Here is a 20,453-nt window from a genome sequence, read left to right on the forward strand (position 1 = left end):
TCAGTCTTTTAGAATCTTTGGATGTCACAGAAAGGGCAGGTAGTGCAGGTTCTGTACTTATGAACCAAGCTCATCGTAAAGTATTTTGAGCAGTGATGTCCTGACTGTGCTTGGAGACTAACAAAAGGATAAATATTTGCAGTTCGATTTGGGTCCGTCCATATCCCCTTTTCTATCCTTCTAGGATCTGGGACCCTGTGTTAAACCTTTGGCTATCAAAACTCCTCGAAATAATACCCTCCAAAACAACATGAATCTCCTGAACTGCATGGATCAGCGTTGCCCTTTCCTACAAGTCCCTAGTGAAACTCCCATCTTTCATTTCCCAGATCTCATCCTGAGACTGTGAAGAAATTTTCCTCTAAATGTAATGTGTACTAAGTCAAAGAAAAATTATAGTGGCCTTTTCTAACTTGCCGCAGAGTCTTCCTCTATGACACCTTGATTTTACTGCAGAGGAAGTGACTGTCTCTGCAGGCTTCGGAGGGCAGCAGATGCCCAGCATTAGGACTGAGGGCTGCACCAGTGGCTATGGTGTGTGACAGAGGTGGGACGAGATCACTTCTGCTTCACTGAAGATGCAGCGAGGGAGACACAGTAATTTGTTGGTCATCCCATGTGTCCCAGGTTCTACCAGGCACTTTATATGAACTCTTAATTTCCTCACTTCCATGACCATGGTTGAGCATTTTAATGGATTAGCACGGGCTTAACATTTGGCTTAACATTTAGGAAACAAACAAATGTTGGTTCCCGCCACCTACCAGCTGTATGACCCTTCATATCTCTGACTAAATAAATGATTTCTCACCAATATAACAGAGATAATAATAGTTTCTATGTCATGACATTCCAGGAAGAATAGTATGATAATGCGTATAATCACTTAGCACAGAGCCTGGTATATCGTAAATAGGAAATAAATGTTCATTGTTATGTTGAACCATGTGAAGTTGCTAATTTGATCACTTTTTTTTTTAACTAAATAGGTTTATCTTATATTGCTATTTCATAGATGACAAAACTGAAACGCAGAAAACTTAAGTAATTTTCTTCAATGTCTTCAGCAAACAAGTGATAGTGAAAAAATTTTGATCTTCCTACAATCTATGTTAAGATTGTGCAGTGACCCTACACACTATGCTAGGAGTTCTGGAAATATTCTTAGCAAAAATGTATCACTAATAATCGAGGGACTTATTGACTCATTACATTTAGTACCACCCTAAATGCAATGAAAAGGTTTTTTGTTTTTTCTAAATAAATACATCTCCCATAAAAATGCCCTCCAGAGATCTCTGGGCCAAGAAGCCAATCCAGGTGCCATCTGATTAGACTATTAATGTCAACAGTGTTTTCAGTACATTTGAAACAGAGCTATTTGAACCTGTTTTACACTCTCTGTCATGATCCAACTTATCTGTAGACAAAAATCAACAATGGCCTCTAACATGCTCTGATCTTGCCCTAGGGTATGACGGTCCAGTGACCTTGGATGACTGGGGGGATGTGGACAGTACCATGGTGCTTCTGTATACGTCTGTGGACACCAAGAAAGTATGTCTCACTGCTTGTCAGAAAATGCAGGGTGCTGTGACTGGGTGAGGAGGGATAACTTGGAGGAGGAGCACTAGCAAAGGAATTAGAGAAATTATGTTTAGAATCTGAAGACAGTTCATTTCAACTTCACAATTACACCCCACTTCGGGTAGTATTCCTGAAGCATTTTGACCCATAAAACTTCTTACTAAGAATATCCACTTTATTTACTATTAATATATCTATACCTCTATATCTATATCCATATAGATAGGTATAGATATTTTAAATATCCGCCCAGAACAAATTATATAATATAACAACCAGACTATTGAGGGGATACCAATGAGAGGATCACAAGTCTTTCCCAATAATTTTTTACTCATTTTCACAACTAAAGAGTTCAATGAAATATTCCCTGTTATCTCCATTTGAACTCTCAGGAAAATCATTAAATGTATACATCGGAGCCCCAAATAAACAGCCCTATAATGCTATGCTTTTATTCATATTACATTCATTTTTTTTTTCCTCACCTACATAGTAGGTTCTTTAAAGAAGTGGTCTACTCACCTCTCCATCTCTTCGGTGCATAGCTTCTTATCTGGCACACCACTGATGGCTGGTCAGCATTTAATCACAAAAAACAAACAAACAAAACACCTGTCTTCATGTCATCCAATGTTGTATTCATCCAAACTATAAAAGCCACTGTTTCAGCTAACCAAGTGGTCGGTAAAAAGGTTTATATAGGAGGTCAGGTCCTAACATAACATAAGATGTATTCATTTTTCTTTATTTTCCGATGCAAGTGTTATGACACCCTAAGTCATATACTAAATGTGTCTATCAACCCAGCTTTGTAAAAGATATCTGCAATGGAAAATGTGAAAAGCTAGAGAAACGACATCCAGGTTGAGAAAGCTAAACCAGAAATTTGCTAGCAGCATTCCATAAATGTAATTCGTAGTTTCTAGATCCTATATTGAACCTTTAATATAATGTTATGTTTAGTATACATTCCATAAGAATACCTTAACATAAGATCCCATCAATACTTCAGTTACTAATAGTGATTACAAAGGTACATGCATTCCTCTCTGAGTTATTCACATCTGGGATGGTGCCCATGACCTTCATAGACAGAAGCAGGCAGAAACATGTGAGATCTAATGTCAGTCTCATAACTACACTTCTAAATGGAAAATGTTGCTCTGTGCATTTATTCTCTCTATAAGCAAATTCAGTTGAATTTTTCAATAATGTAATACCATCGGTTGTGCTATATAACATGTATATTTGGGGAAATGGGATCTTCTCAAAATGTAAGGTTAAAAGGATGATAATCTATATTCAGGATAGGTCTCAAGAGAGATTCAATATGCCACATCCTAATATAAAGGAAAAAGAGAGAAAGAAAGAGTAAAGTTATGAAAATATAACATTGGGCTGGGTGCAGTGGCTCACCCCTGTAATCCCAGCACTTCTGGAGGTCGAGGCAAGTGGATTACTTGAGGTCAGGAGTTCGAGACCAGCCTGGCCAACATGATAAAACCCCGTCTCTACTAAAAATACAAAAATTAGCCAGGCATGGTGGTGCATGCCTGTAATTCCATCTACTTGGGAGGCTGAGACAGGACAGTCACTTGAACCTGGGAGGCGGAGGTTGCAGTAAGCCAAGTTCACACTACTGCACTCCAGTCTCGGTGACAAAGCAACACTCTGTCTCAAAAAAAAAAAAAGAAAAAAGAAAAAGAAAAGAAAAAGAAAATATAACATTGTTGTCCAGAACATTTTGAGGGTACAGTGGTAAATTTAAAAGGATGGTCATTGATATGGTTTGGCTGTGTCCCCACCGAAATCTCAACTTGAGTTGCAGCTCCCAGAATTCCCACGTGTTGTGGGAGGGACCCAGGGGAGGTAATTGAATCATAGAACCAGTCTTTCCCGTGCTATTCTCGTGATAGTGAATAAGTTCTCACAAGATCTGATAGGTTTATCGGGAGTTTCTGCTTTTGCTTCTTCCTCATTCACTCTTGCTGCCACCATGTAAGAAGTGCCTTTCACCCTCCACCATGATTATGAGACCTCCCCAGTCATGTGGAACTGTAAGTCAAATTAAACCTCCTTTTCTTCCCCAAAAACGAGAAAAAAATTTTTTTTTCCCAGAGGTTTCATGGACTCACAGTTCCACATGGCTGGGGAGGCCCCACAATCATGGTGGAAGGCGAAAGGCACATCTTACATGGTAGCAGGCAAGAGAGAATAAGAGCCAGTGAAAGGGGAAACCTCTTATAAAACCATCAGATCTTGTGAGATTTATTCACTACCACAAGAATAGCAGGGGAAAGACCGGTTCTATGATTCAATTACCTCCCCTGGGTCCCTCCCACAACACGTGGGAATTCTGGGAGATACAATTCAAATTGAGATTCTGGTGGGGAAACAGCCAAACCATATCAAGTCATCTTTCAGATCTCCCTTACAAAATTGACTCAATATATGCAGCAGTAATTTAAGAATATATTAATATTTCCATTGGCAAATTACTTGAAAATGAAATCTTTTATTTTAGAAACTAATTAGTGTCATGTACAAGAAAAGTATATTAGAGCCAAGGAATAGAAGAGATTAGAAAATTAAGTAACTGATAGAAGTTGAGAAGTGTAGTTATTTCAGGGCCCCTTGACATGTATCAAAATGACATAATGGATTTTAGCTCTGCTGCATTTTCTTGAGAGCTTTTTTCAAAAGCAACTTAATATTGTGGAAAGCACTAGTGTTTCATTTGTCATGTGACTTGGAGCTAGCCGTTTAATATTTCTTGGCCTCTAGTTTAACATTTGAAAAATGAAAGACTTGAACTAGGTTACCAAAGGCCCACAGAATCTGTGCTGGACAGACAGGAGTTAATGGTGTAGTGTATGGGCATAATGAAACAGGAAAGTAATCGGTCCATCTGAACTTATATCTATGTTCATGCTGGGAACCAATAAATGATCCTAACTAGCTGGTTAACAGTTGCCTTTTTTCACTGAGAAGTGTTGTATAAATCAAGTGTCATTGAGTAGAATCATTAATCTCACCAGAATTTGTTCTAAAATGATTTACTGTTCATCCTTTTCCTTTTTTGTGCCCTGACACAGTACAAGGTTCTTTTGACCTATGATACCCACGTAAATCAGACCAACCCTGTGGATATGAGCCCCACATTCACTTGGAAGAACTCTAAACTTCCTAATGATATTACAGACCGGGGTAAGATATCCCTAATGAATTTTCTTTCCCTAACACTGTTTTCCTGATAAGAAAAGTAAACTCTATTGTTTATGTAATTAGCCTGTGCTTTTTGCTGTGTTTTGTCTGCTGTCCCAGTTTGATTTGCTGGGTTTGTAAATGTGGTCTTTACTTCCCTGCACAATGAATGATATTATAGTTCTGATTCAACACTGATTTCTGGCCAGGCGTGGTGGCTTATGCCTGTAATCCCAGCACTTTGTGAGGCCAAGGCGGGAAGAATACTTAAGCCTAGAAGTTTGAGACCAGCCTGGACAACATGGTGAAACCCTGTCTCTACCAAAAATACTAAAAGAAAAAAAAAAATTGCCCAGGCATAGTGGTGTGCACCTGAGGTCCCAGCTACTTGGGAGGCTGAGGTGGGAGGACCACTTGAGCCCAGGAAATCAAGGCTGCAATGAGCTATCTTTGTTCTACTGCACTCCAGCCTGGGCAACAGAGTGAGATCCTGTCTCAAAAAAAAAAAAAAGGAAAGAAAGAAAATATTCTTATTCTCATTTAGCTATACATGTCTTTAAAATATGTCTTACCATTTGACATAAATTATTCCACAGAAAACCGGGTTTCATAACTGGCAAAAATGAGCACAGAGACATACATTCTTACTCCATTTACATTTTACTGCAATAAGCTAAAAGGTTGTGTATTTCAGCAAGAAATACTTGACATATCAGGCTGAGGGGTGACCAGTGATCCTGGCCTTTATAGTCTCCCCTGTTCCCTCCCTGGACACATATTTGGGTTGCAGTGATAGTCACCCACCTACTTAAGATTAGGTCCTATCATGTCATGAATAGCCCTAACATGACTTGGCCAGCTTTCACCCGTGCAAGCTGCACACTGACCATCTGCAGCAGGCAGGGCCAGTCAGGATCTCCCGGGCAATGAGGTCTCAGGAAAATCTGTCCATGACTGGCTTGGCCAGGGCTTGCCATAATGAGCAGTAATTCCATGTGACTAGGAAAAAGTCTTTAGGAAAAAGTCTTAAATCTGGACAGATATTTAGTCCAAAGATTAAAAAAAAAAAAGTAGAAACACCATCAATAAAATTATTTAGAGCCAAGCATGGTGGCTCACGCCTGTGATCCCAGCACTTTGGGAGGCCAAGGTGGGAGGATTGCTTGAGGCCAGAAGTTCAAGATAGCTTGGGCAACACAGTGAGATCCCATCTCTACAAAAATTTATAAATTAAAGCTGGGAGTGGTGGCTCATGCCTGTAATCCCAGCACTTTGGGAGGCCGAAGTGGGCGGATAACGAGGTCAGGAGTTCAAAACCAGCCTGACCAACATGGTGAAACTCTGTCTCTACTAAAAATACAAAAATTAGGTGGGCATGGTGGCACATGCCTGTAATCCTAGCTACTCAGGAGGCTGAGGTGGGAGAATCGCTTGAATCCAGGAGGCAGTGGTTGCCGTGAGCCGAGATCACACCACTGCACTCCAGGCTGGGGAACAGAGCGAGACTCCGTCTCAAAAAAAAGGAAAAATTATAAATTAGTGGACATAGTGGTGCATACCTGTGGTCCCAGCTACTCAGGAGGCTGAGGTGGGAGGATCACTTGAGCCCAGTAAGTCAGGGCAGAAGTGAGCCATGATTGTGCCACTGAACACCAGTCTGGATGACAGAGCAAGACCCTGCCTAAAAAAAAAAAAAAATAGAAAATTATGATCTATTCACAAATAGAGCATCAGGCAACCAATTAAAATAATTATTTGCAAAGAATGTTAAATGACATGGGAAAACTTATGATGTAATGTAATAGAAAAATACAGCTTCTTATTTAATGAGATTCTAACTTTGTAAAACAATGTATAGAAATAAGACTGGAAAGAAATATGTTAAACTGTTAAGAGTGGTGTCCTCTGAGTGATGGGATCCTGGAAGATATTTTTTTGCTTTATTCTATTTTTCTGAATTTTCCAAAATTTCCACAATGACTCTGTATTACTTTATTATTTTCAAAAAGTATTAAAAATTATAAGCTACAAATATTTTTATACCAGCTCCACTCTATAGCCAGAAACTCTGAAAGTTTGATCTGATATAAAGGGAATGTTTCTGGTTTGAAGGGCTTGCTTGTGTCAGAGCTATACCTACATTTCTAGTTTTCTTTCACTCTGAGTCAAATTTAGTCCAAAATGATTCCTGTACTTTTATCCAACAGGCATTAGCAGCTGATTAACGCAATGAGGGAGGGGGGGATGAAGATGGCATTCTTCTAGACAATAAGCAATACTGAGCTGACTTCAGATTTATTGCTATGGTTGCTTTTTAAAGTTGAGTTTTATTTAATAAGCTTTTAAAACTATTTCTGGAACCATCTTCAGGTTTTCTAGTTTTAAACCAAACTTGACTTCTGAAATATATCTCTTTTCTCATGGGCTTCTGCAACTCTCAACTTCTTTCTTTTGTAACTTTTTGAGTTCAAATTATGTTTTCTTTCTTCTTAATTATAACCGTCAGTGACAATGTTAGGTTTCTGTTTTTAATATATTTCCTTCAAGTTTTTTAGTATTTTGGTTATTCAATAGGTCTGTGATCTGTAAAGTGCTGAACTTCTCAAAAAGTATTTTTTGAGAGAGTTCTCCTTACTTAAAACAGATCACATTAAATATTCATACTATATCCTACAGGGACGTTATATTATCCTGAGCAACTTTACTTCAGCCTCAGTTAACTAACAACCTCAGTTAGCCAGAGCTTTTCAATACTTAACTGTTACTTACTACATTTAGCTCTAAACTTTACCAATGAAGCGATAATATAGGAGTTAAAAAGAAATTATTTAGGCAGGTAGCGAGGGTACTAGAGTCCTCAGTAAGTCTTTTTCTTTTCTTTTCTTACTCTTCTTTTTTTTTTTTTTGGAGACATTGTCTGGCTCTATCACCCAGGCTGGAGTACAGTGGTGCAATCTTGGCTCACTGCAACCTCCCCCTCCCGGATTCAAGCGATTCTCCTGCTTCAGCCTCCCCAGTAGCTGGAATTACAGGTGCTTGCCGCCACGCCCGGCTAAAGTTTTGTATTTTTAGTAGAGATGGGGTTTCACCATGTTGGGCAGGCTGGTCTTGAACTCCTGACCTCATGTGATCCGCCCACCTCGGCCTCCCAAAGTGCTGAGATTACAGATGTGAGCCACGGTGCCCAGCCAGGCTTTTTCTTTTAATTGAAAACAGCCTCCAAACCATTTCTTTTCTAGCAAAAAGCAGCCTGAAAAGCTGAGCTGCAAGAATAAATAAGCAAGCTGGAAGTTCGCATAGATGAATGCCCGCAGCTGTACTAAAAGCCAGATCCACCCAATATAGCGATTTTCCCTCCCTTTTCTTTGTAGCCATGTGTGGGGGGTGTCGTTGTGCCGGCCAGGTAAAGCCACATGTGTGGGTGTCATGGCGCCAGCCAGGCAGAGGTCACATTTGCATAATACAAGATTAGGGTGAGAGGGTCATTTTCTTCGTGGGCTGTGTTAATGGCACACCGGTCAAACCAGTCCCCTGGGCCCTAAATAAATCAGACACAGCCTCCTCAAGCATCCCTATATAAACTACTGCTTCCCATCACAAGCAGGGATTTTTCCTTTCAGAGCCTTCCTACCTCTCTACGGTGAGCTGTTCTCTTCTTTCCCGCCTATTACACTTTTCCGCTCCTTACCCCGCTCCGTGTTTGTGTCTGTGTCCTTAACCTTCTTGTCACGAGATGACGAACCTTGGGTATGTCCCCAGACAATGAAGCCGCTTCAGCAACTCAACCTTTGAAATAGTATAGAAATAAGATATGCATGACTAGAACTTTCATCTGTGCGCACACAGCTACTAAGTAACGAAACATTTCACCAGGAGATTACACTATCCCCGTTCTTTCGTTTATTTAACAAAGATGTTTACTTAATGCCAGACAATGTTCTGAGCACCTGGGAAACAGCAATGGACAATGCAGATTTGGTGCCCGTCCTCATTTTCAAGTCCTCAGCATCTGCTTCCTGTATCACAATGACGTCCAACTGACTTCCTGCATTAGTCCTGCCCACTTCCATCCAGCCCATCCTGCTACCAGAGAGAAAGCACAAGTCCAGTCATGTCACTGCCCTGTTGCTAACATGTCAATTGGCAACTCTGCTTTACCTACAGAATACAATCCAAAATACTTAATACAGCACAAAGTGTCTGTAATCTCCCTACTCGTCCAGCCTTATCTTTTACTCACCTATCCCTTCCCCATGCCCTCAACTTCCTCCCTACTTCCTTAAAGGGTCGTGCAAATTTATGCCACTGTGTCCTTATTTATGCTGCTCCCTCTGAATAGAATTTATCACATCTCCATAGAGGTGGGAAACATCTACTCATCCTCAAGATTTAACTTGAATCTCATCTTTCCTTAGCTTTTTTTTTTTTTTTTTTTTTTTTTTGAGACGGAGTCTTGCAGTGTTGCCCGGCCTGGAGTGCAGTGGCACGATCTCAGCTCACTGCAACTTCCGCCTCCCAGGTTCACGCCATTCTCCTGCCTCAGCCTTCCAAGTAGCTGGGATTGATTACAGGCACCTGCCACTGTGGCTGGCTAATTTTTATATTTGTAGTAGAGATGGGGTTTCACCATGTTGGCCAGGCTGGTCTCGATCTCCTGACCTCGTCGTGATCCACCCGCGTTGGCCTCCCAAAGTGCTGGGATTACAGGCATGAGCCACCGCGCACCCTCAGGGCTTATTCTTTATTCATATCTCCTTGCCCCAACACAGAGCCTTGGAATGAATAAATGAATGAATGAATGACAACGTGAGATAAGGGAGTATATTTCTACTCTGGACTCCAGTACTCAGCTATACTCTGTTAATTTCAGTCAATTTATTTCTCTTTTCTAAGTGTGAGTTTCTTCCCCTGTTAAATCAAGAAGTTTATCAGGTTCCTTCCAACCGTAATGTCATTTGACCTGGAGGTTATACTCTCTCATTCATTGTGAGATGAGTTAAATAGAATGCGATAACTACAGCAGCCACCAGAAGGCAGCAGAAGCTTAACCTTGGAATTTAGATCGTGATACTGCGTTTATCTAAAAGGCAAAACTAAAAAGCGTGTTTAATTAAAAATGACTACATTTACATAGTATATTTAAATACTATATATAAATATTATAATTATATCTAGTGCAGTGAAGTGTTCATACTGTAGGAGGCAGAGAATTGAGGTGGGCTGAGGAGTCCCCATATTCCCTCCAGTTTATACTCTAGTCTAGGGGAAGTGCAAATTTCATAGAATTTGATAGACCAGTGAGTGTTGAAAATGTATTTCTTGTACTCACTTTTGTTTTCTGTCTGGGGTTTAGGGCGTGAGAATGGTGGTAGTGGCAATGGTGGTGATAGTGATGGAAGCGGTGATTGTGGTAACAAACAGAATTCACCAGTTAGATGTGCCCATAATGCAAGTTCAACTCCAAAGTATGAATTTATTTCTGCTCAGTTGAGAGTAGAAATCCAAAGTTCACATTTTCACCATTGAAAATTTCCCCTGAACACAAAACAAGGTAATAGAGGCAAAGTCACATGTTTGCAAAGCATAAACCCTTCAAATTCAGCCCTTATACAAAGGAGCTGTAGTATTTACCCCAAGCTAAACCATCTACTTCAGAAGGACATAATGTGATTAAACAAAAACAGTTTTAAAATACACGTGGCATGAGACCCCTAATGGCACAGGAGTCTTTATTTATGTATTTTAATGTCCAAGCACCTTCTCCTTGCCTCTTCTCAGGCAATAAGATGACCAGGGCCAGGTTTTTCTTCTATTATTTTTTATTAGCCATTTTTATTGATACTTTACCACATACCAGGTCTCATGCTGGGTGCCAAAGGTATAAGGATGAACAGGAATGAATAAGTAGGACATGGCCTGTACCCCCAGGAGTTTAGATTACGGTGCCATGATAGAGAATACAGCGTGAGGGTTTAGGATGCTGCTTTCATAAAGAGATCCTAATACCTCCTTTTCAGGGGCACCTACATCCATTATATTTTAGCACAGAAAAATTCACATATGCCTGGGCACGGTGGCTCACGCCTGTAATCCCAGCACTTTGGGAGACCAAGGTGGGCATATCACCTGAGGTCAGGAATTTGAGACCAGCCTGGCCAACGTGGTGAAACCCCACCTCTACTAAAAATACAAAAAATTAGCTGGACGTGGTGGCGTGTGCCTGTAATCCCAGCTACTTGGGAGGCTGACGCAGGAGAATCTGAACCTGGGGGAGTGAAGGTTGCAGTGAGCCGAGATCGTGCCATTGCACTCCACGTGGGCAAAAAGAGCGAAACTCTGTGTCAGAAAAAGAAAAATTCACACACATGATTTTAAAATCCAGTAGCAGATGTGTTCCTAATGGAAAGTGAATGTGCCTGATCCCACCTCTGCGCACCTCCGCTCTCTCAGTCATTTCTGCTTTTAGTGTTTTGCATATCTAAATAAGATGCTTCTATTTCTTGATGTATAAGCTTTAGCAGTTATCTATTTTTTGTATTGATACATGAAGATTTAGCTCATCTTCGCTAGCCCTCTTTCTCACTTCTTCCCATGTAGTTATATCTCTTTTGTCAGTACAATTATTGAACACCTTTTTCATTTTAATTAATATGCATGAGCTTCTAGTGTTGTCCCATCAGTTGTATATAAAATATCTTGCCTCCCACTTTGTAAGATGAAGATGTTAGTGCCATAATTCTTTCTTCTACCTCCTTCCCATCTCCAAAATTCTCCTATATTTTTCTTTGCCAGGGTTGATAATATTTATTTGGTAACCAAAATAAAGACCTCTGTTCTTTACCTATAACTTGATTCTATAAGTTGAAAACAAGGAAACATTTTCATTACGTATACATAATAACATCTTTCTTTTTTTCTTCTTCTTCTTTTTTTTTTTTTGAGATGGAGTCTCATTGTGTCTCCCAGGCTGGAGTGCAGTGGCACAATCTTGGCTCAATGCAACCTCCACCTCCTGGGTTCAAGCGATTCTCCTGCTTCAGCCTCCCGAACAGCTGGGATTACAGGCGCCCACCACCACACCCAGATAATTTTTTGTTTTTTTAGTAGAGACAGGGTTTTGCCATGTTGGCCAGGCTGGTCTTCAACTCTTGACTTCAGGTGATCTGCCCCTCAGCCCCCCAAAGTGCTGGGATTACAGGTATGAGCCACCATGCCCAGCCAACATCTTTCTATATAGCCCCAATGTCTCCCTTTTGTACCACAAAGGAAAATTGATTTTCTCTCCTTTTTGAATACCTAATTCTCAAAGTCAGGGCACATTTTACTTTGTTTCATTTTGGACAAATGTTCAACTTCCTTGAACATTTTTTCCTTAGAATTCCTGATTGGGTTTCTCTTTTCTTTCCTTGCTATATAAAGAAACATGTCTTTTTCATCATATTCCTAATCACTTCCCAGCTTCTTCCACATTCTGTCTATTGCTTGGAATCTATTCCGTTTTTAGTTCTTGAGCCTACTGACTTCCTAATAGGGATTCATCGCGGCATATATGAACCACGACTTTCCCATGCAGTCTTATTGTTGCTGTCCTTCTCTGTGTAGGAGTATTCCTTTGCATACTCAGACACTGCTTCAGTGCTTCCTTGGGTTGGATCCACATTTTCCTGGATTCCACTTACTCTTCTGACAGTCTGTCAGCTTACTCCATCTATACAACTCCACCCACACACTAGTGTTCTAGTAAATAAAATCCCATTCTTCATTGACTTCCCTCACTAACCCAGGAGAGCTTAGAAAGAACTGGCATGCAACACTGTCACTTAATGTTCTATACTGACTTACTTTTCTTCCAGTGTGTGCTCTGTATTTAAAAACAAGTTGTCTCAGTTGGGTGTGGTGGCTCATGCCTGTAATCCCAGCACTTTGGGAGACTGAGGCGGGCGGATCACTTGAGGCCAGGAGTTCATGACCAGCAACATGGCGAAACCCCATTTCTACAAAAAATATAAAAATTAGCTTGGCATGGTGGCGCACGCCTGTAATCCCAGCTACTCTGGAGGCTGAAGCAGGAGACTCACTTGAACCAGGGAGGCAGAGGTTGCAGTGAGCCAAGATTGCACCACTGCACTCCAGCCTGGGTGACAGTGAGACTCCGTCTCAAAAAGAAAAAAACGAAAACAAAAACATGTCTCATCCTCTATGAACCCTTCTTAGGTATACTGGTTTCAAGGACACCAGGTAGACTTCTACCACCAACATTTTTTTGTGTGCTATGAACTATTTAATGTTTGTGTAACATTTGGTGATTGCTGTTAGAAAGAATAGAGATGTATATGCTGTCAGAATAGCCAAAATTAAGCCACTTTCCCTGACTGTTCAGAGAGTAGAGACACGGGACTTACGTTACCAGAGAGAAATTAATGAAAGATAGTTTTTTTTTTTTCAAACGGAGTCTCGCTCTGTCACCCAGGCTGGAGTACAGTGGCTCAATCTCAGCTCACTCTGTTTCCCGGGTTCACGTCGTTCTCCTGCCTCAGCCTCCCGAGTAGCTGGGACTACAGGCGCCCGTCACCATGCCCGGCTAATTTTTTGTATTTTTAGTAGAGACAGGGGTTCACCGTGTTAGCCAGGATAGTCTCGATCTCCTGACCTCGTGATCCACCTGCCTCAGCCTCCCAAAGTGCTGGGATTACAGGTGTGAGCCACCGCGCCGGGCTAAAAGATCAATTTTTTTAAGGGGTTCTCTTTTCCCGTCCCCAAATTACATTGTACAGCTAGAATCTTGGAAATGCCTTTGCTCTCTTGACAAAGGTCCTTCCTAACGCATTTTCCTCCACAGGCCCTCAGATCCTGATGATTGCAGTCTTCACCCTCACCGGAGCTGTGGTGCTGCTCCTGCTTGTCGCTCTTCTGATGCTCAGGTACAGTCGCCTCTATCATGCCTGTGCTCGGTATCCAGAGAGGCAAGGAGGGAAAGCAGGAGAGGCCTGTTGTCTGCTGCTGATGATGAATATTCACAAAGAGGCCTGTAGACTGGCCTAAGATAATGAAGACATTCTGCATCAAAGACTATGTGAAGGGCAGAATATTATTGAGTGAATAGATTAGGGCTTTGGAGCCAGAGATGCCTGAACTCAAATCCCAGTTCTTTGAGTTACTAGTTCTGCGGTCTTAAGCATGTTACTTAGTGACTTAAATAGGTAACTTAGCTTCAATTTCTTCATCTGAGCTGTTGGAAGGATTAGAAATGGAACGTGTATACAAACTACCATATAATAAGCATATATAGATTAAAATAGTTATTTTTATTATGTTGGTATATCATGGGAGACATCAAACTCATTACATTGCATGCTATTTAGGCTGGGGGAGGTTTTAGAAACAATTTATTCCAAATCTCCTATTTTAGCCTGAGGAGAGAGAGCCCAGAAACTCAAATGGCTTCTCTAGAATCTTATCACCAGGTAGTGGGTGGGGCCAGAACTAGAACTCAAGCCTTCTCACCATCAGTTCCAAGATTTTTCGGCTCAACTTGGATCTACCAAATGCCTAGCCAGAGACATTGTGTGTACTAAGAAATATTTGTTGAATACATAAATGAGTGAGTAAATACCACACTACCTCCTAATCTGCATATGTTAAATGCCAAACTTATAATACCCTATTATACTACCAGGTTCACTTGCATTTCCTAGCTAAACAAGACAACAGTTTTATCTGGGTATTATACACTTTGGTCTGTGTGTCATTATTCTTTCTCTTGTGAATGTCCAGCCTACCATACAATGGTTGATGTTTTCTCCAGAAAAGGAAGTAGACTATTTTCTTCAATCTGACAACAGTGCTTGGCTCCTGTAACTGTGTTGCTCAGAAATATAGGTGATGGTCTACAGTGTGTGGTGACCATTACCATTTAGTGAAGAGTGAGAAGAAACCAAAACTTCCCCCCAAAAGCAAGTCTAAATGGGAATCAGTTTAAAATAGGGGTAAATCACAAGATCAAAGATAATAACAGGTGTTTCTCATTGTCTCTAAACATAGGAGGCAGAGATAGGGCTTCCTAATGGCCAGTGCAATGCTATGCCCATGAGGGGGCCTGGCAGACAGGTGGTACACATGCAGTTTGCCATTACAACGGCCTACGCAAGAAAACTAGCAAACCATTTAAGAAATCCCCTAATTCAGTATGAATGACAGTTGGCTTTGCTGAGTCCCAAGAGTCTCCTGGGATACAGAGGTGACAGCCCAAGAGCCTTTAAGGTCTTGATATTCATCCTACTTGCCTCCAGGTCTTAGGGTCAGTAATATGCTATTTTATATGCATTTACTCGAAGAATACTCAGACTTAGATGGAAGCATATGAAGAGAATAATCATTTCTGCTTAGGGGACATTAAGGAAGGCATGGCCTTGAGAAGGTGAGTATGAGTTTGTCAAATAACCAAAAAGCAAAGGCAAACTAGGGACAAAACAGGTCAATGAATATCAGTTCCAGAAACAAATACAAGCAAGAACTTATAATATGACAAAGATGACAGTATGTGTCAGCTAAGAAATGATGTTGGTGGCCGGACACGGTGGCTCACGCCTGTAATCCCAGCATTTTGGAAGGCCGAGGTAGGCAAATCAGGAAGTCAGGAGTTCGAGAACAGCCTGGCCAACGTGGTAAAACCCTGTTGGTAAAAATCTCCTAAAAATACAAAAAATAAGCTGGGCATGGTGGCAGGCACCTGTAATCTCAGCTTCTTGGGAGGCTGAGGCAGGAGAATCTTGAACACAGGAGGCAGAAGTTGCAGTGAGCCGAGATCTCACCACTGCACTCCAGCCTGGGCGACAGAGCGAGACTCCATCTCAAAAAAAAGAAAAAAGAAATGATGTTGGTAAAGTAGGCTTTCCACATGTAAAAAGCAAAATTAAAACAGGTAACTTAGCTTCAATTTCTTCATCTGAGCTGTTGTAGGGATTAGAAATGAAACATGCACACAAACTACCATATAATAAGCATTATATAAATGAAAATAGTTATTTTTATTTTGGTGTATCATGTTATATTTTATTATTATTATATATTTAAAAGAATACACAAAGACATAGTTTACTCTATATGGAGTTTTAAATGTTAAAGCATAGTTTATATGGAGTTTTAAATGTTTGATTATGTGAAAATCAAACTTCAAAACTTAGAATAAATTAATAAAAATGAGTTTTTAAAATTAAAATTATTTTTATTTTTTTGAGACTGAGTCTCACTCTTGTCACTCAGGCTGGAGTGCAGGGGCGCCATCTTGGCTCACTGCAACCTCTGCCTCCTGGGTTCAAGCAATTCTCGTGCCTTGGCCTCAGTGGTAGCTGCAGTTACAGGTGTGCACCACCACACCTGGCTAACTTTTGTATTTTTAGTGGAGACGGGGTTTCACCATGTTGGCCAGGCTGGACTCAACTCTTGACCTCAAGTGATCCACCCACCTTGGCCTCCCAAAGTGCTGGATTGTAGGTGTGAGCCACTGTGCCTGTCCAATAAAAATGACTTTATGATGTCACATTAGGAAAGTACTTCTCAGTCAAGATAAAAAAGGAGAAGTCAAAGAAAAAATACATAAATATGACCATAATAAAAATCAAAACTTTCTGGAAAACAAAGTTAAAAGAAGTAATAAACTACGAAAAGGTATTTGAAAAACAAAAGGACAAAGGATTTATTTCTCAAAATATATTAAGAACATATGTAAGTTAACAAGCTTAAGAAAAAGATACACAGTAGGGAAAAATGAGCAAAATTATAAATACATAATTCTATATAATTCTGAGTCTATATATTCTACTAAATAGCTAGAAAATATTTGAAAGAATAATCTCACTAGTAATCAAGAAAATGCAAAGTAAAGCAATAATGAAACACTGCTTCGCTTACATCACAAAGGTTAAAAAAAAGTTTATCGATACCAAATGTTGACAAGAATATAGAAGATGGGAATTCTCAAGATAAGAAGGTAAATTAATTGATAACCACTGCTTTGGGAAGCAATTTGGTGATATCTGTAAAGTTGAAAGTGTACATCCTCTATAGCCCAAGAATTCTGCCTCATCTATACCCAGTCCCCAGCCTTTTGGCACCAGGGACTGGTTTTGTGGAAAACAATTTTTGGGGGTGGGGGAGTTTCGGGTTGTAACTGCTCCACCTCAGATCATCAGGCATTAGATTCTCATAAGGATAAGGAGTGCACAACCTGGATCCCTCCCATGTGCAGTTCTCAATAGGGTTCACGCTCCTATGAGAATCTAACGCCACTGCTGATGTGACAGGAGGCGGAGCTCAGGTGGTAATGCTGACCTCTCACCTCCGGCTGTGCAGCTTAGTTCCTAACAGGCCATGGACCAGTACCAGTCCAGGCCCCAGGGGTTGGGGGCCTAATCCCCAACCTACACTATCTGGGGACCGATACTATCTGAAGGAAACTATACATTCTTAACATTTTGTAGTTGAGATAGGTGTTGTTACATTTTCTCTGTACTTTTCCATTTTCTTTAAACATATTTTTTGAAAAGGCACAGATGGGTAAGAGGAACTGGCTTATTTAGGGATCTGGTGTATTCTCTGGTGGTTTAAAAATTAACATTTTTGCCTGTCAGCGTTACCAACTTTACATTTGTTTCCTATATTTTTTCCTAACTCCTTCTATGTCATCAGTTTAAATCCTTTACTATCGTGAACGACTGCCTTAGTGAAAAACCTGGGAAAGTGAAGCGAAAAGAAAAGAAAGACTAGGAAACAGGGGTCCCCAGTCGCCAGTCCATGGCCTGTTAGGAACCGACCGCACAGCAGGAGGTGAGCAGTGGGTGAGCGAGCATTACGTCCTGAGCAACCCTTCCTGTCAGATCAGTCAGGGCATTAGATTCTCATAGGAGCGTGAACCCTATCGTGAACTGCGCATGCGGGGGATCTAGGTTGCATGCTCCCTATGAGAATCTAATGCCTGATCTGAGGTGGAACAGTCTCATCCCGAAACCACCCCCTGCCACCTCCATGGAAACACTGTCTTCCAGGAAACCAGTCTCTGGTGTCAAAAAGGTTGAGGGCCACTGCTATGAAAGCCCATCAGAAACCCTTGCAGGTCCACTGGCAGTGAGCACTTTTCAGTTTGGAGAACATGGTGTTCTGTCATTGGGCTACCTTCCCCCACGCACATCTACTTGAGCATACCAGGGTTCTAAACTTCTCCCAGTCTTCAGAAGCTGAATGGCGTGGATACTAAGAAAAACCTATTGACCGGCTTTATTCCTTTCACAGAAAATATAAAAAAGATTATGAACTTCGTCAGAAAAAATGGTCCCACATTCCTCCTGAAAATATCTTTCCTCTGGAGACCAATGAGACCAATCACGTTAGCCTGAAGGTAAAGCCTACCTTACTTGTTGAAGAATGGGCGCAATTTGCCAGGTATTTGACAAGACTTAGCATTGCAGGATATGTGCCAAGTAGGGATAGTTGTTCTAGAAAGCAAGACTTAGATGCTTTCTAATTTTCAACTCTCTGCCTTCCCCTTGTTTCTCCATTCTCCTACATGTCAGCTAGTTAATCCAGTGAGCACTCCCTGGAGGCTGAGATATGGTGTGTTCTCATTCTCCGCATCTGACCCAGAAGAGAAATACACATAAAGGGAATTTGCCATGGAAGGGATGTAGGAATGGGCGGAGCATTTGAGTTCCCCTAAACCTTGGATGCTAATCTATCCGTACGAAGGACCTATGACTTGTCTTACTCATTCCTGGAGAAAGACGCCTCCTCTGCTTATATTTGCTCACATTCACCTTCAACCAGGAAATAGCAGCAGCCAATAATAACTTACTCCATTTAGCACAGTCAATGCAGGACCTGTGCTGTCTCATCTACTCCTCCTACTCCAGGAACCCAAAATTAAGCTTTATCATCATAATTTTGCTGATGAGGAAACTGAAGGACAAAAGATTAAGAAACAGTGCAGGGACACATGCAACTAATGAGTAAGATTACTGTAAGTAATAATAGCTAACACTTACTGAGCACTTATAATGCACCACATGCATTAACCCATTTCATCTTCTCCTGAGCACTGTGAAGTAGCAGGGCGGAAATTCCAGGAACACAGCTACAATTTAAACCCAGTCTGTCTAACTGCAAAGCCTGAGATTGTAACACATTCCATATACCATATAATTATCCCAGCTTTTATACCAAAGCATATTAAGAGAATATGGAGACCCAAGACCTCCACAGATGGGAATTCGTGGACTCCTTCAGACTAGGGCCAAACTGATAATGTGGTGTGATTTGAGATGCTTCCTTGCTTAAAATCAGCAGGAATATAATTGCATTTGGTCTAAGTTTGTCTCTGGAACCTCTCTACCAGCTCTTGACCCTCCTCCCCAAGTCCTGCGTGCTGCCCTCTAATGGCTCCGATCCCCTCATATCTATCCAAGGACCAGGTCTTCCCTTCTTTCAGAAATATGACATGCTCCAATGTGACCCTCCTCCTGCTGAACCTCCAACAGAAAAATTCTATTCACAAAGAATTTTTGTGAAAATTCTACCCACAAAGACCAATCTGTCTCAGCTAAGTGTCAGGATGAAATCAATTTAACAGTAATTCACAGTCAGGTATAAACAACCTTAAGACTACTGAATTTCCAAAGAGAGAATTTGTTGACCTAAATGACAAACTGGAAGTACCTAGTGTTAAAAGAAAAACTCTGGACAGATGAAATATCATTTATTTGAGCAAAAAGTGATTCATGAATTGTGTTGCCCTCAAAACCAAAAGAGGTTCAGAAAGCTCCACCCCGCAGCATGGGCAGTGAGCTTTCATAGGTTGTACAAGGAAGTAAAGTCCACAAATAACTTGATTGGTTACAGCTAGGCATTTGCTTTATTTGGGCATGGTCTGTTCAGTTAGCTGCCTGTGATTGGCTGAAATCGAGCCATTTGTTACAAAAATAGACTCCCAGATCAGTTTTCAGTTTGCCTATATACTAAGTTAGGTCTGCCATTTATAGGAACTCATAATACAAAGACAGTCTCATGCCAATGGTCTCCTGTCTATTTAATATAACACTAGGAAGAGGAGAGGGGACTTTCAGAAGGAGCGTGTGCAGCACGCTCTGTCTCTGCACAGCACCTGATGGGCTCCCACACGCGCCACCTCTGCACAAGTCTAGCCTTGGTGTCATTCCTCAAGCACCCCCCCACTGCCTCAAAACCCCATATTTCATATTTTCTCTTTTGGAGTAAGCCCAAAACATGTGTCTCTGTATGTTTTCTTAAAATCTAAATATTCCTAGAAGTATAATTCATCTATTTCTTGTCAGTTTCTGTACAAAATGTGTATGAGTACAGATTTTATTCGTTCATCAGAATGAATGAGTCATCTGGCTAAGGAAATAAGTCTTTGGGACAGTAAACTCAAAGGAGGGAAGAGATATGGAGTTTCTGGAATAATTAGCCTTTTCTTGTGCCAGATCGATGATGACAAAAGACGAGATACAATCCAGAGACTACGACAGTGCAAATACGACAAAAAGGTGACGTCTCCCACTTCTCTGAACTCTCCACTGGGGTATGCTCGGGGCTTTCTGACCCCTCATTGCCCCGGCCCCTGATGTCAGTATCACAATGATGGGAGTGCC

The 20,453-nt window shown here is 41.0% G+C and overlaps 1 protein-coding gene across 2 annotated transcripts in view; it reads left to right on the forward strand.

Moving 5' to 3' along the window:
* The window catches only part of LOC105481896 (guanylate cyclase 2C), an 82,406-nt gene that overhangs the window by 22,153 nt on the left and 39,800 nt on the right, over positions 1 to 20,453 (forward strand). For both annotated transcript variants that reach the window (XM_011741690.3, XM_071072172.1), the window contains exons 9-13: positions 1,472 to 1,557; positions 4,686 to 4,797; positions 13,634 to 13,715; positions 18,082 to 18,187; positions 20,286 to 20,348. In XM_011741690.3, coding sequence (XP_011739992.1) covers positions 1,472 to 1,557; positions 4,686 to 4,797; positions 13,634 to 13,715; positions 18,082 to 18,187; positions 20,286 to 20,348 — 449 coding nt within the window. The remainder of the gene's footprint in view (positions 1 to 1,471; positions 1,558 to 4,685; positions 4,798 to 13,633; positions 13,716 to 18,081; positions 18,188 to 20,285; positions 20,349 to 20,453) is intronic.

This window comes from Macaca nemestrina, chromosome 10 (assembly GCF_043159975.1).
Source record: "Macaca nemestrina isolate mMacNem1 chromosome 10, mMacNem.hap1, whole genome shotgun sequence".
In the NCBI taxonomy this organism is placed as follows: domain Eukaryota; kingdom Metazoa; phylum Chordata; class Mammalia; order Primates; family Cercopithecidae; genus Macaca; species Macaca nemestrina.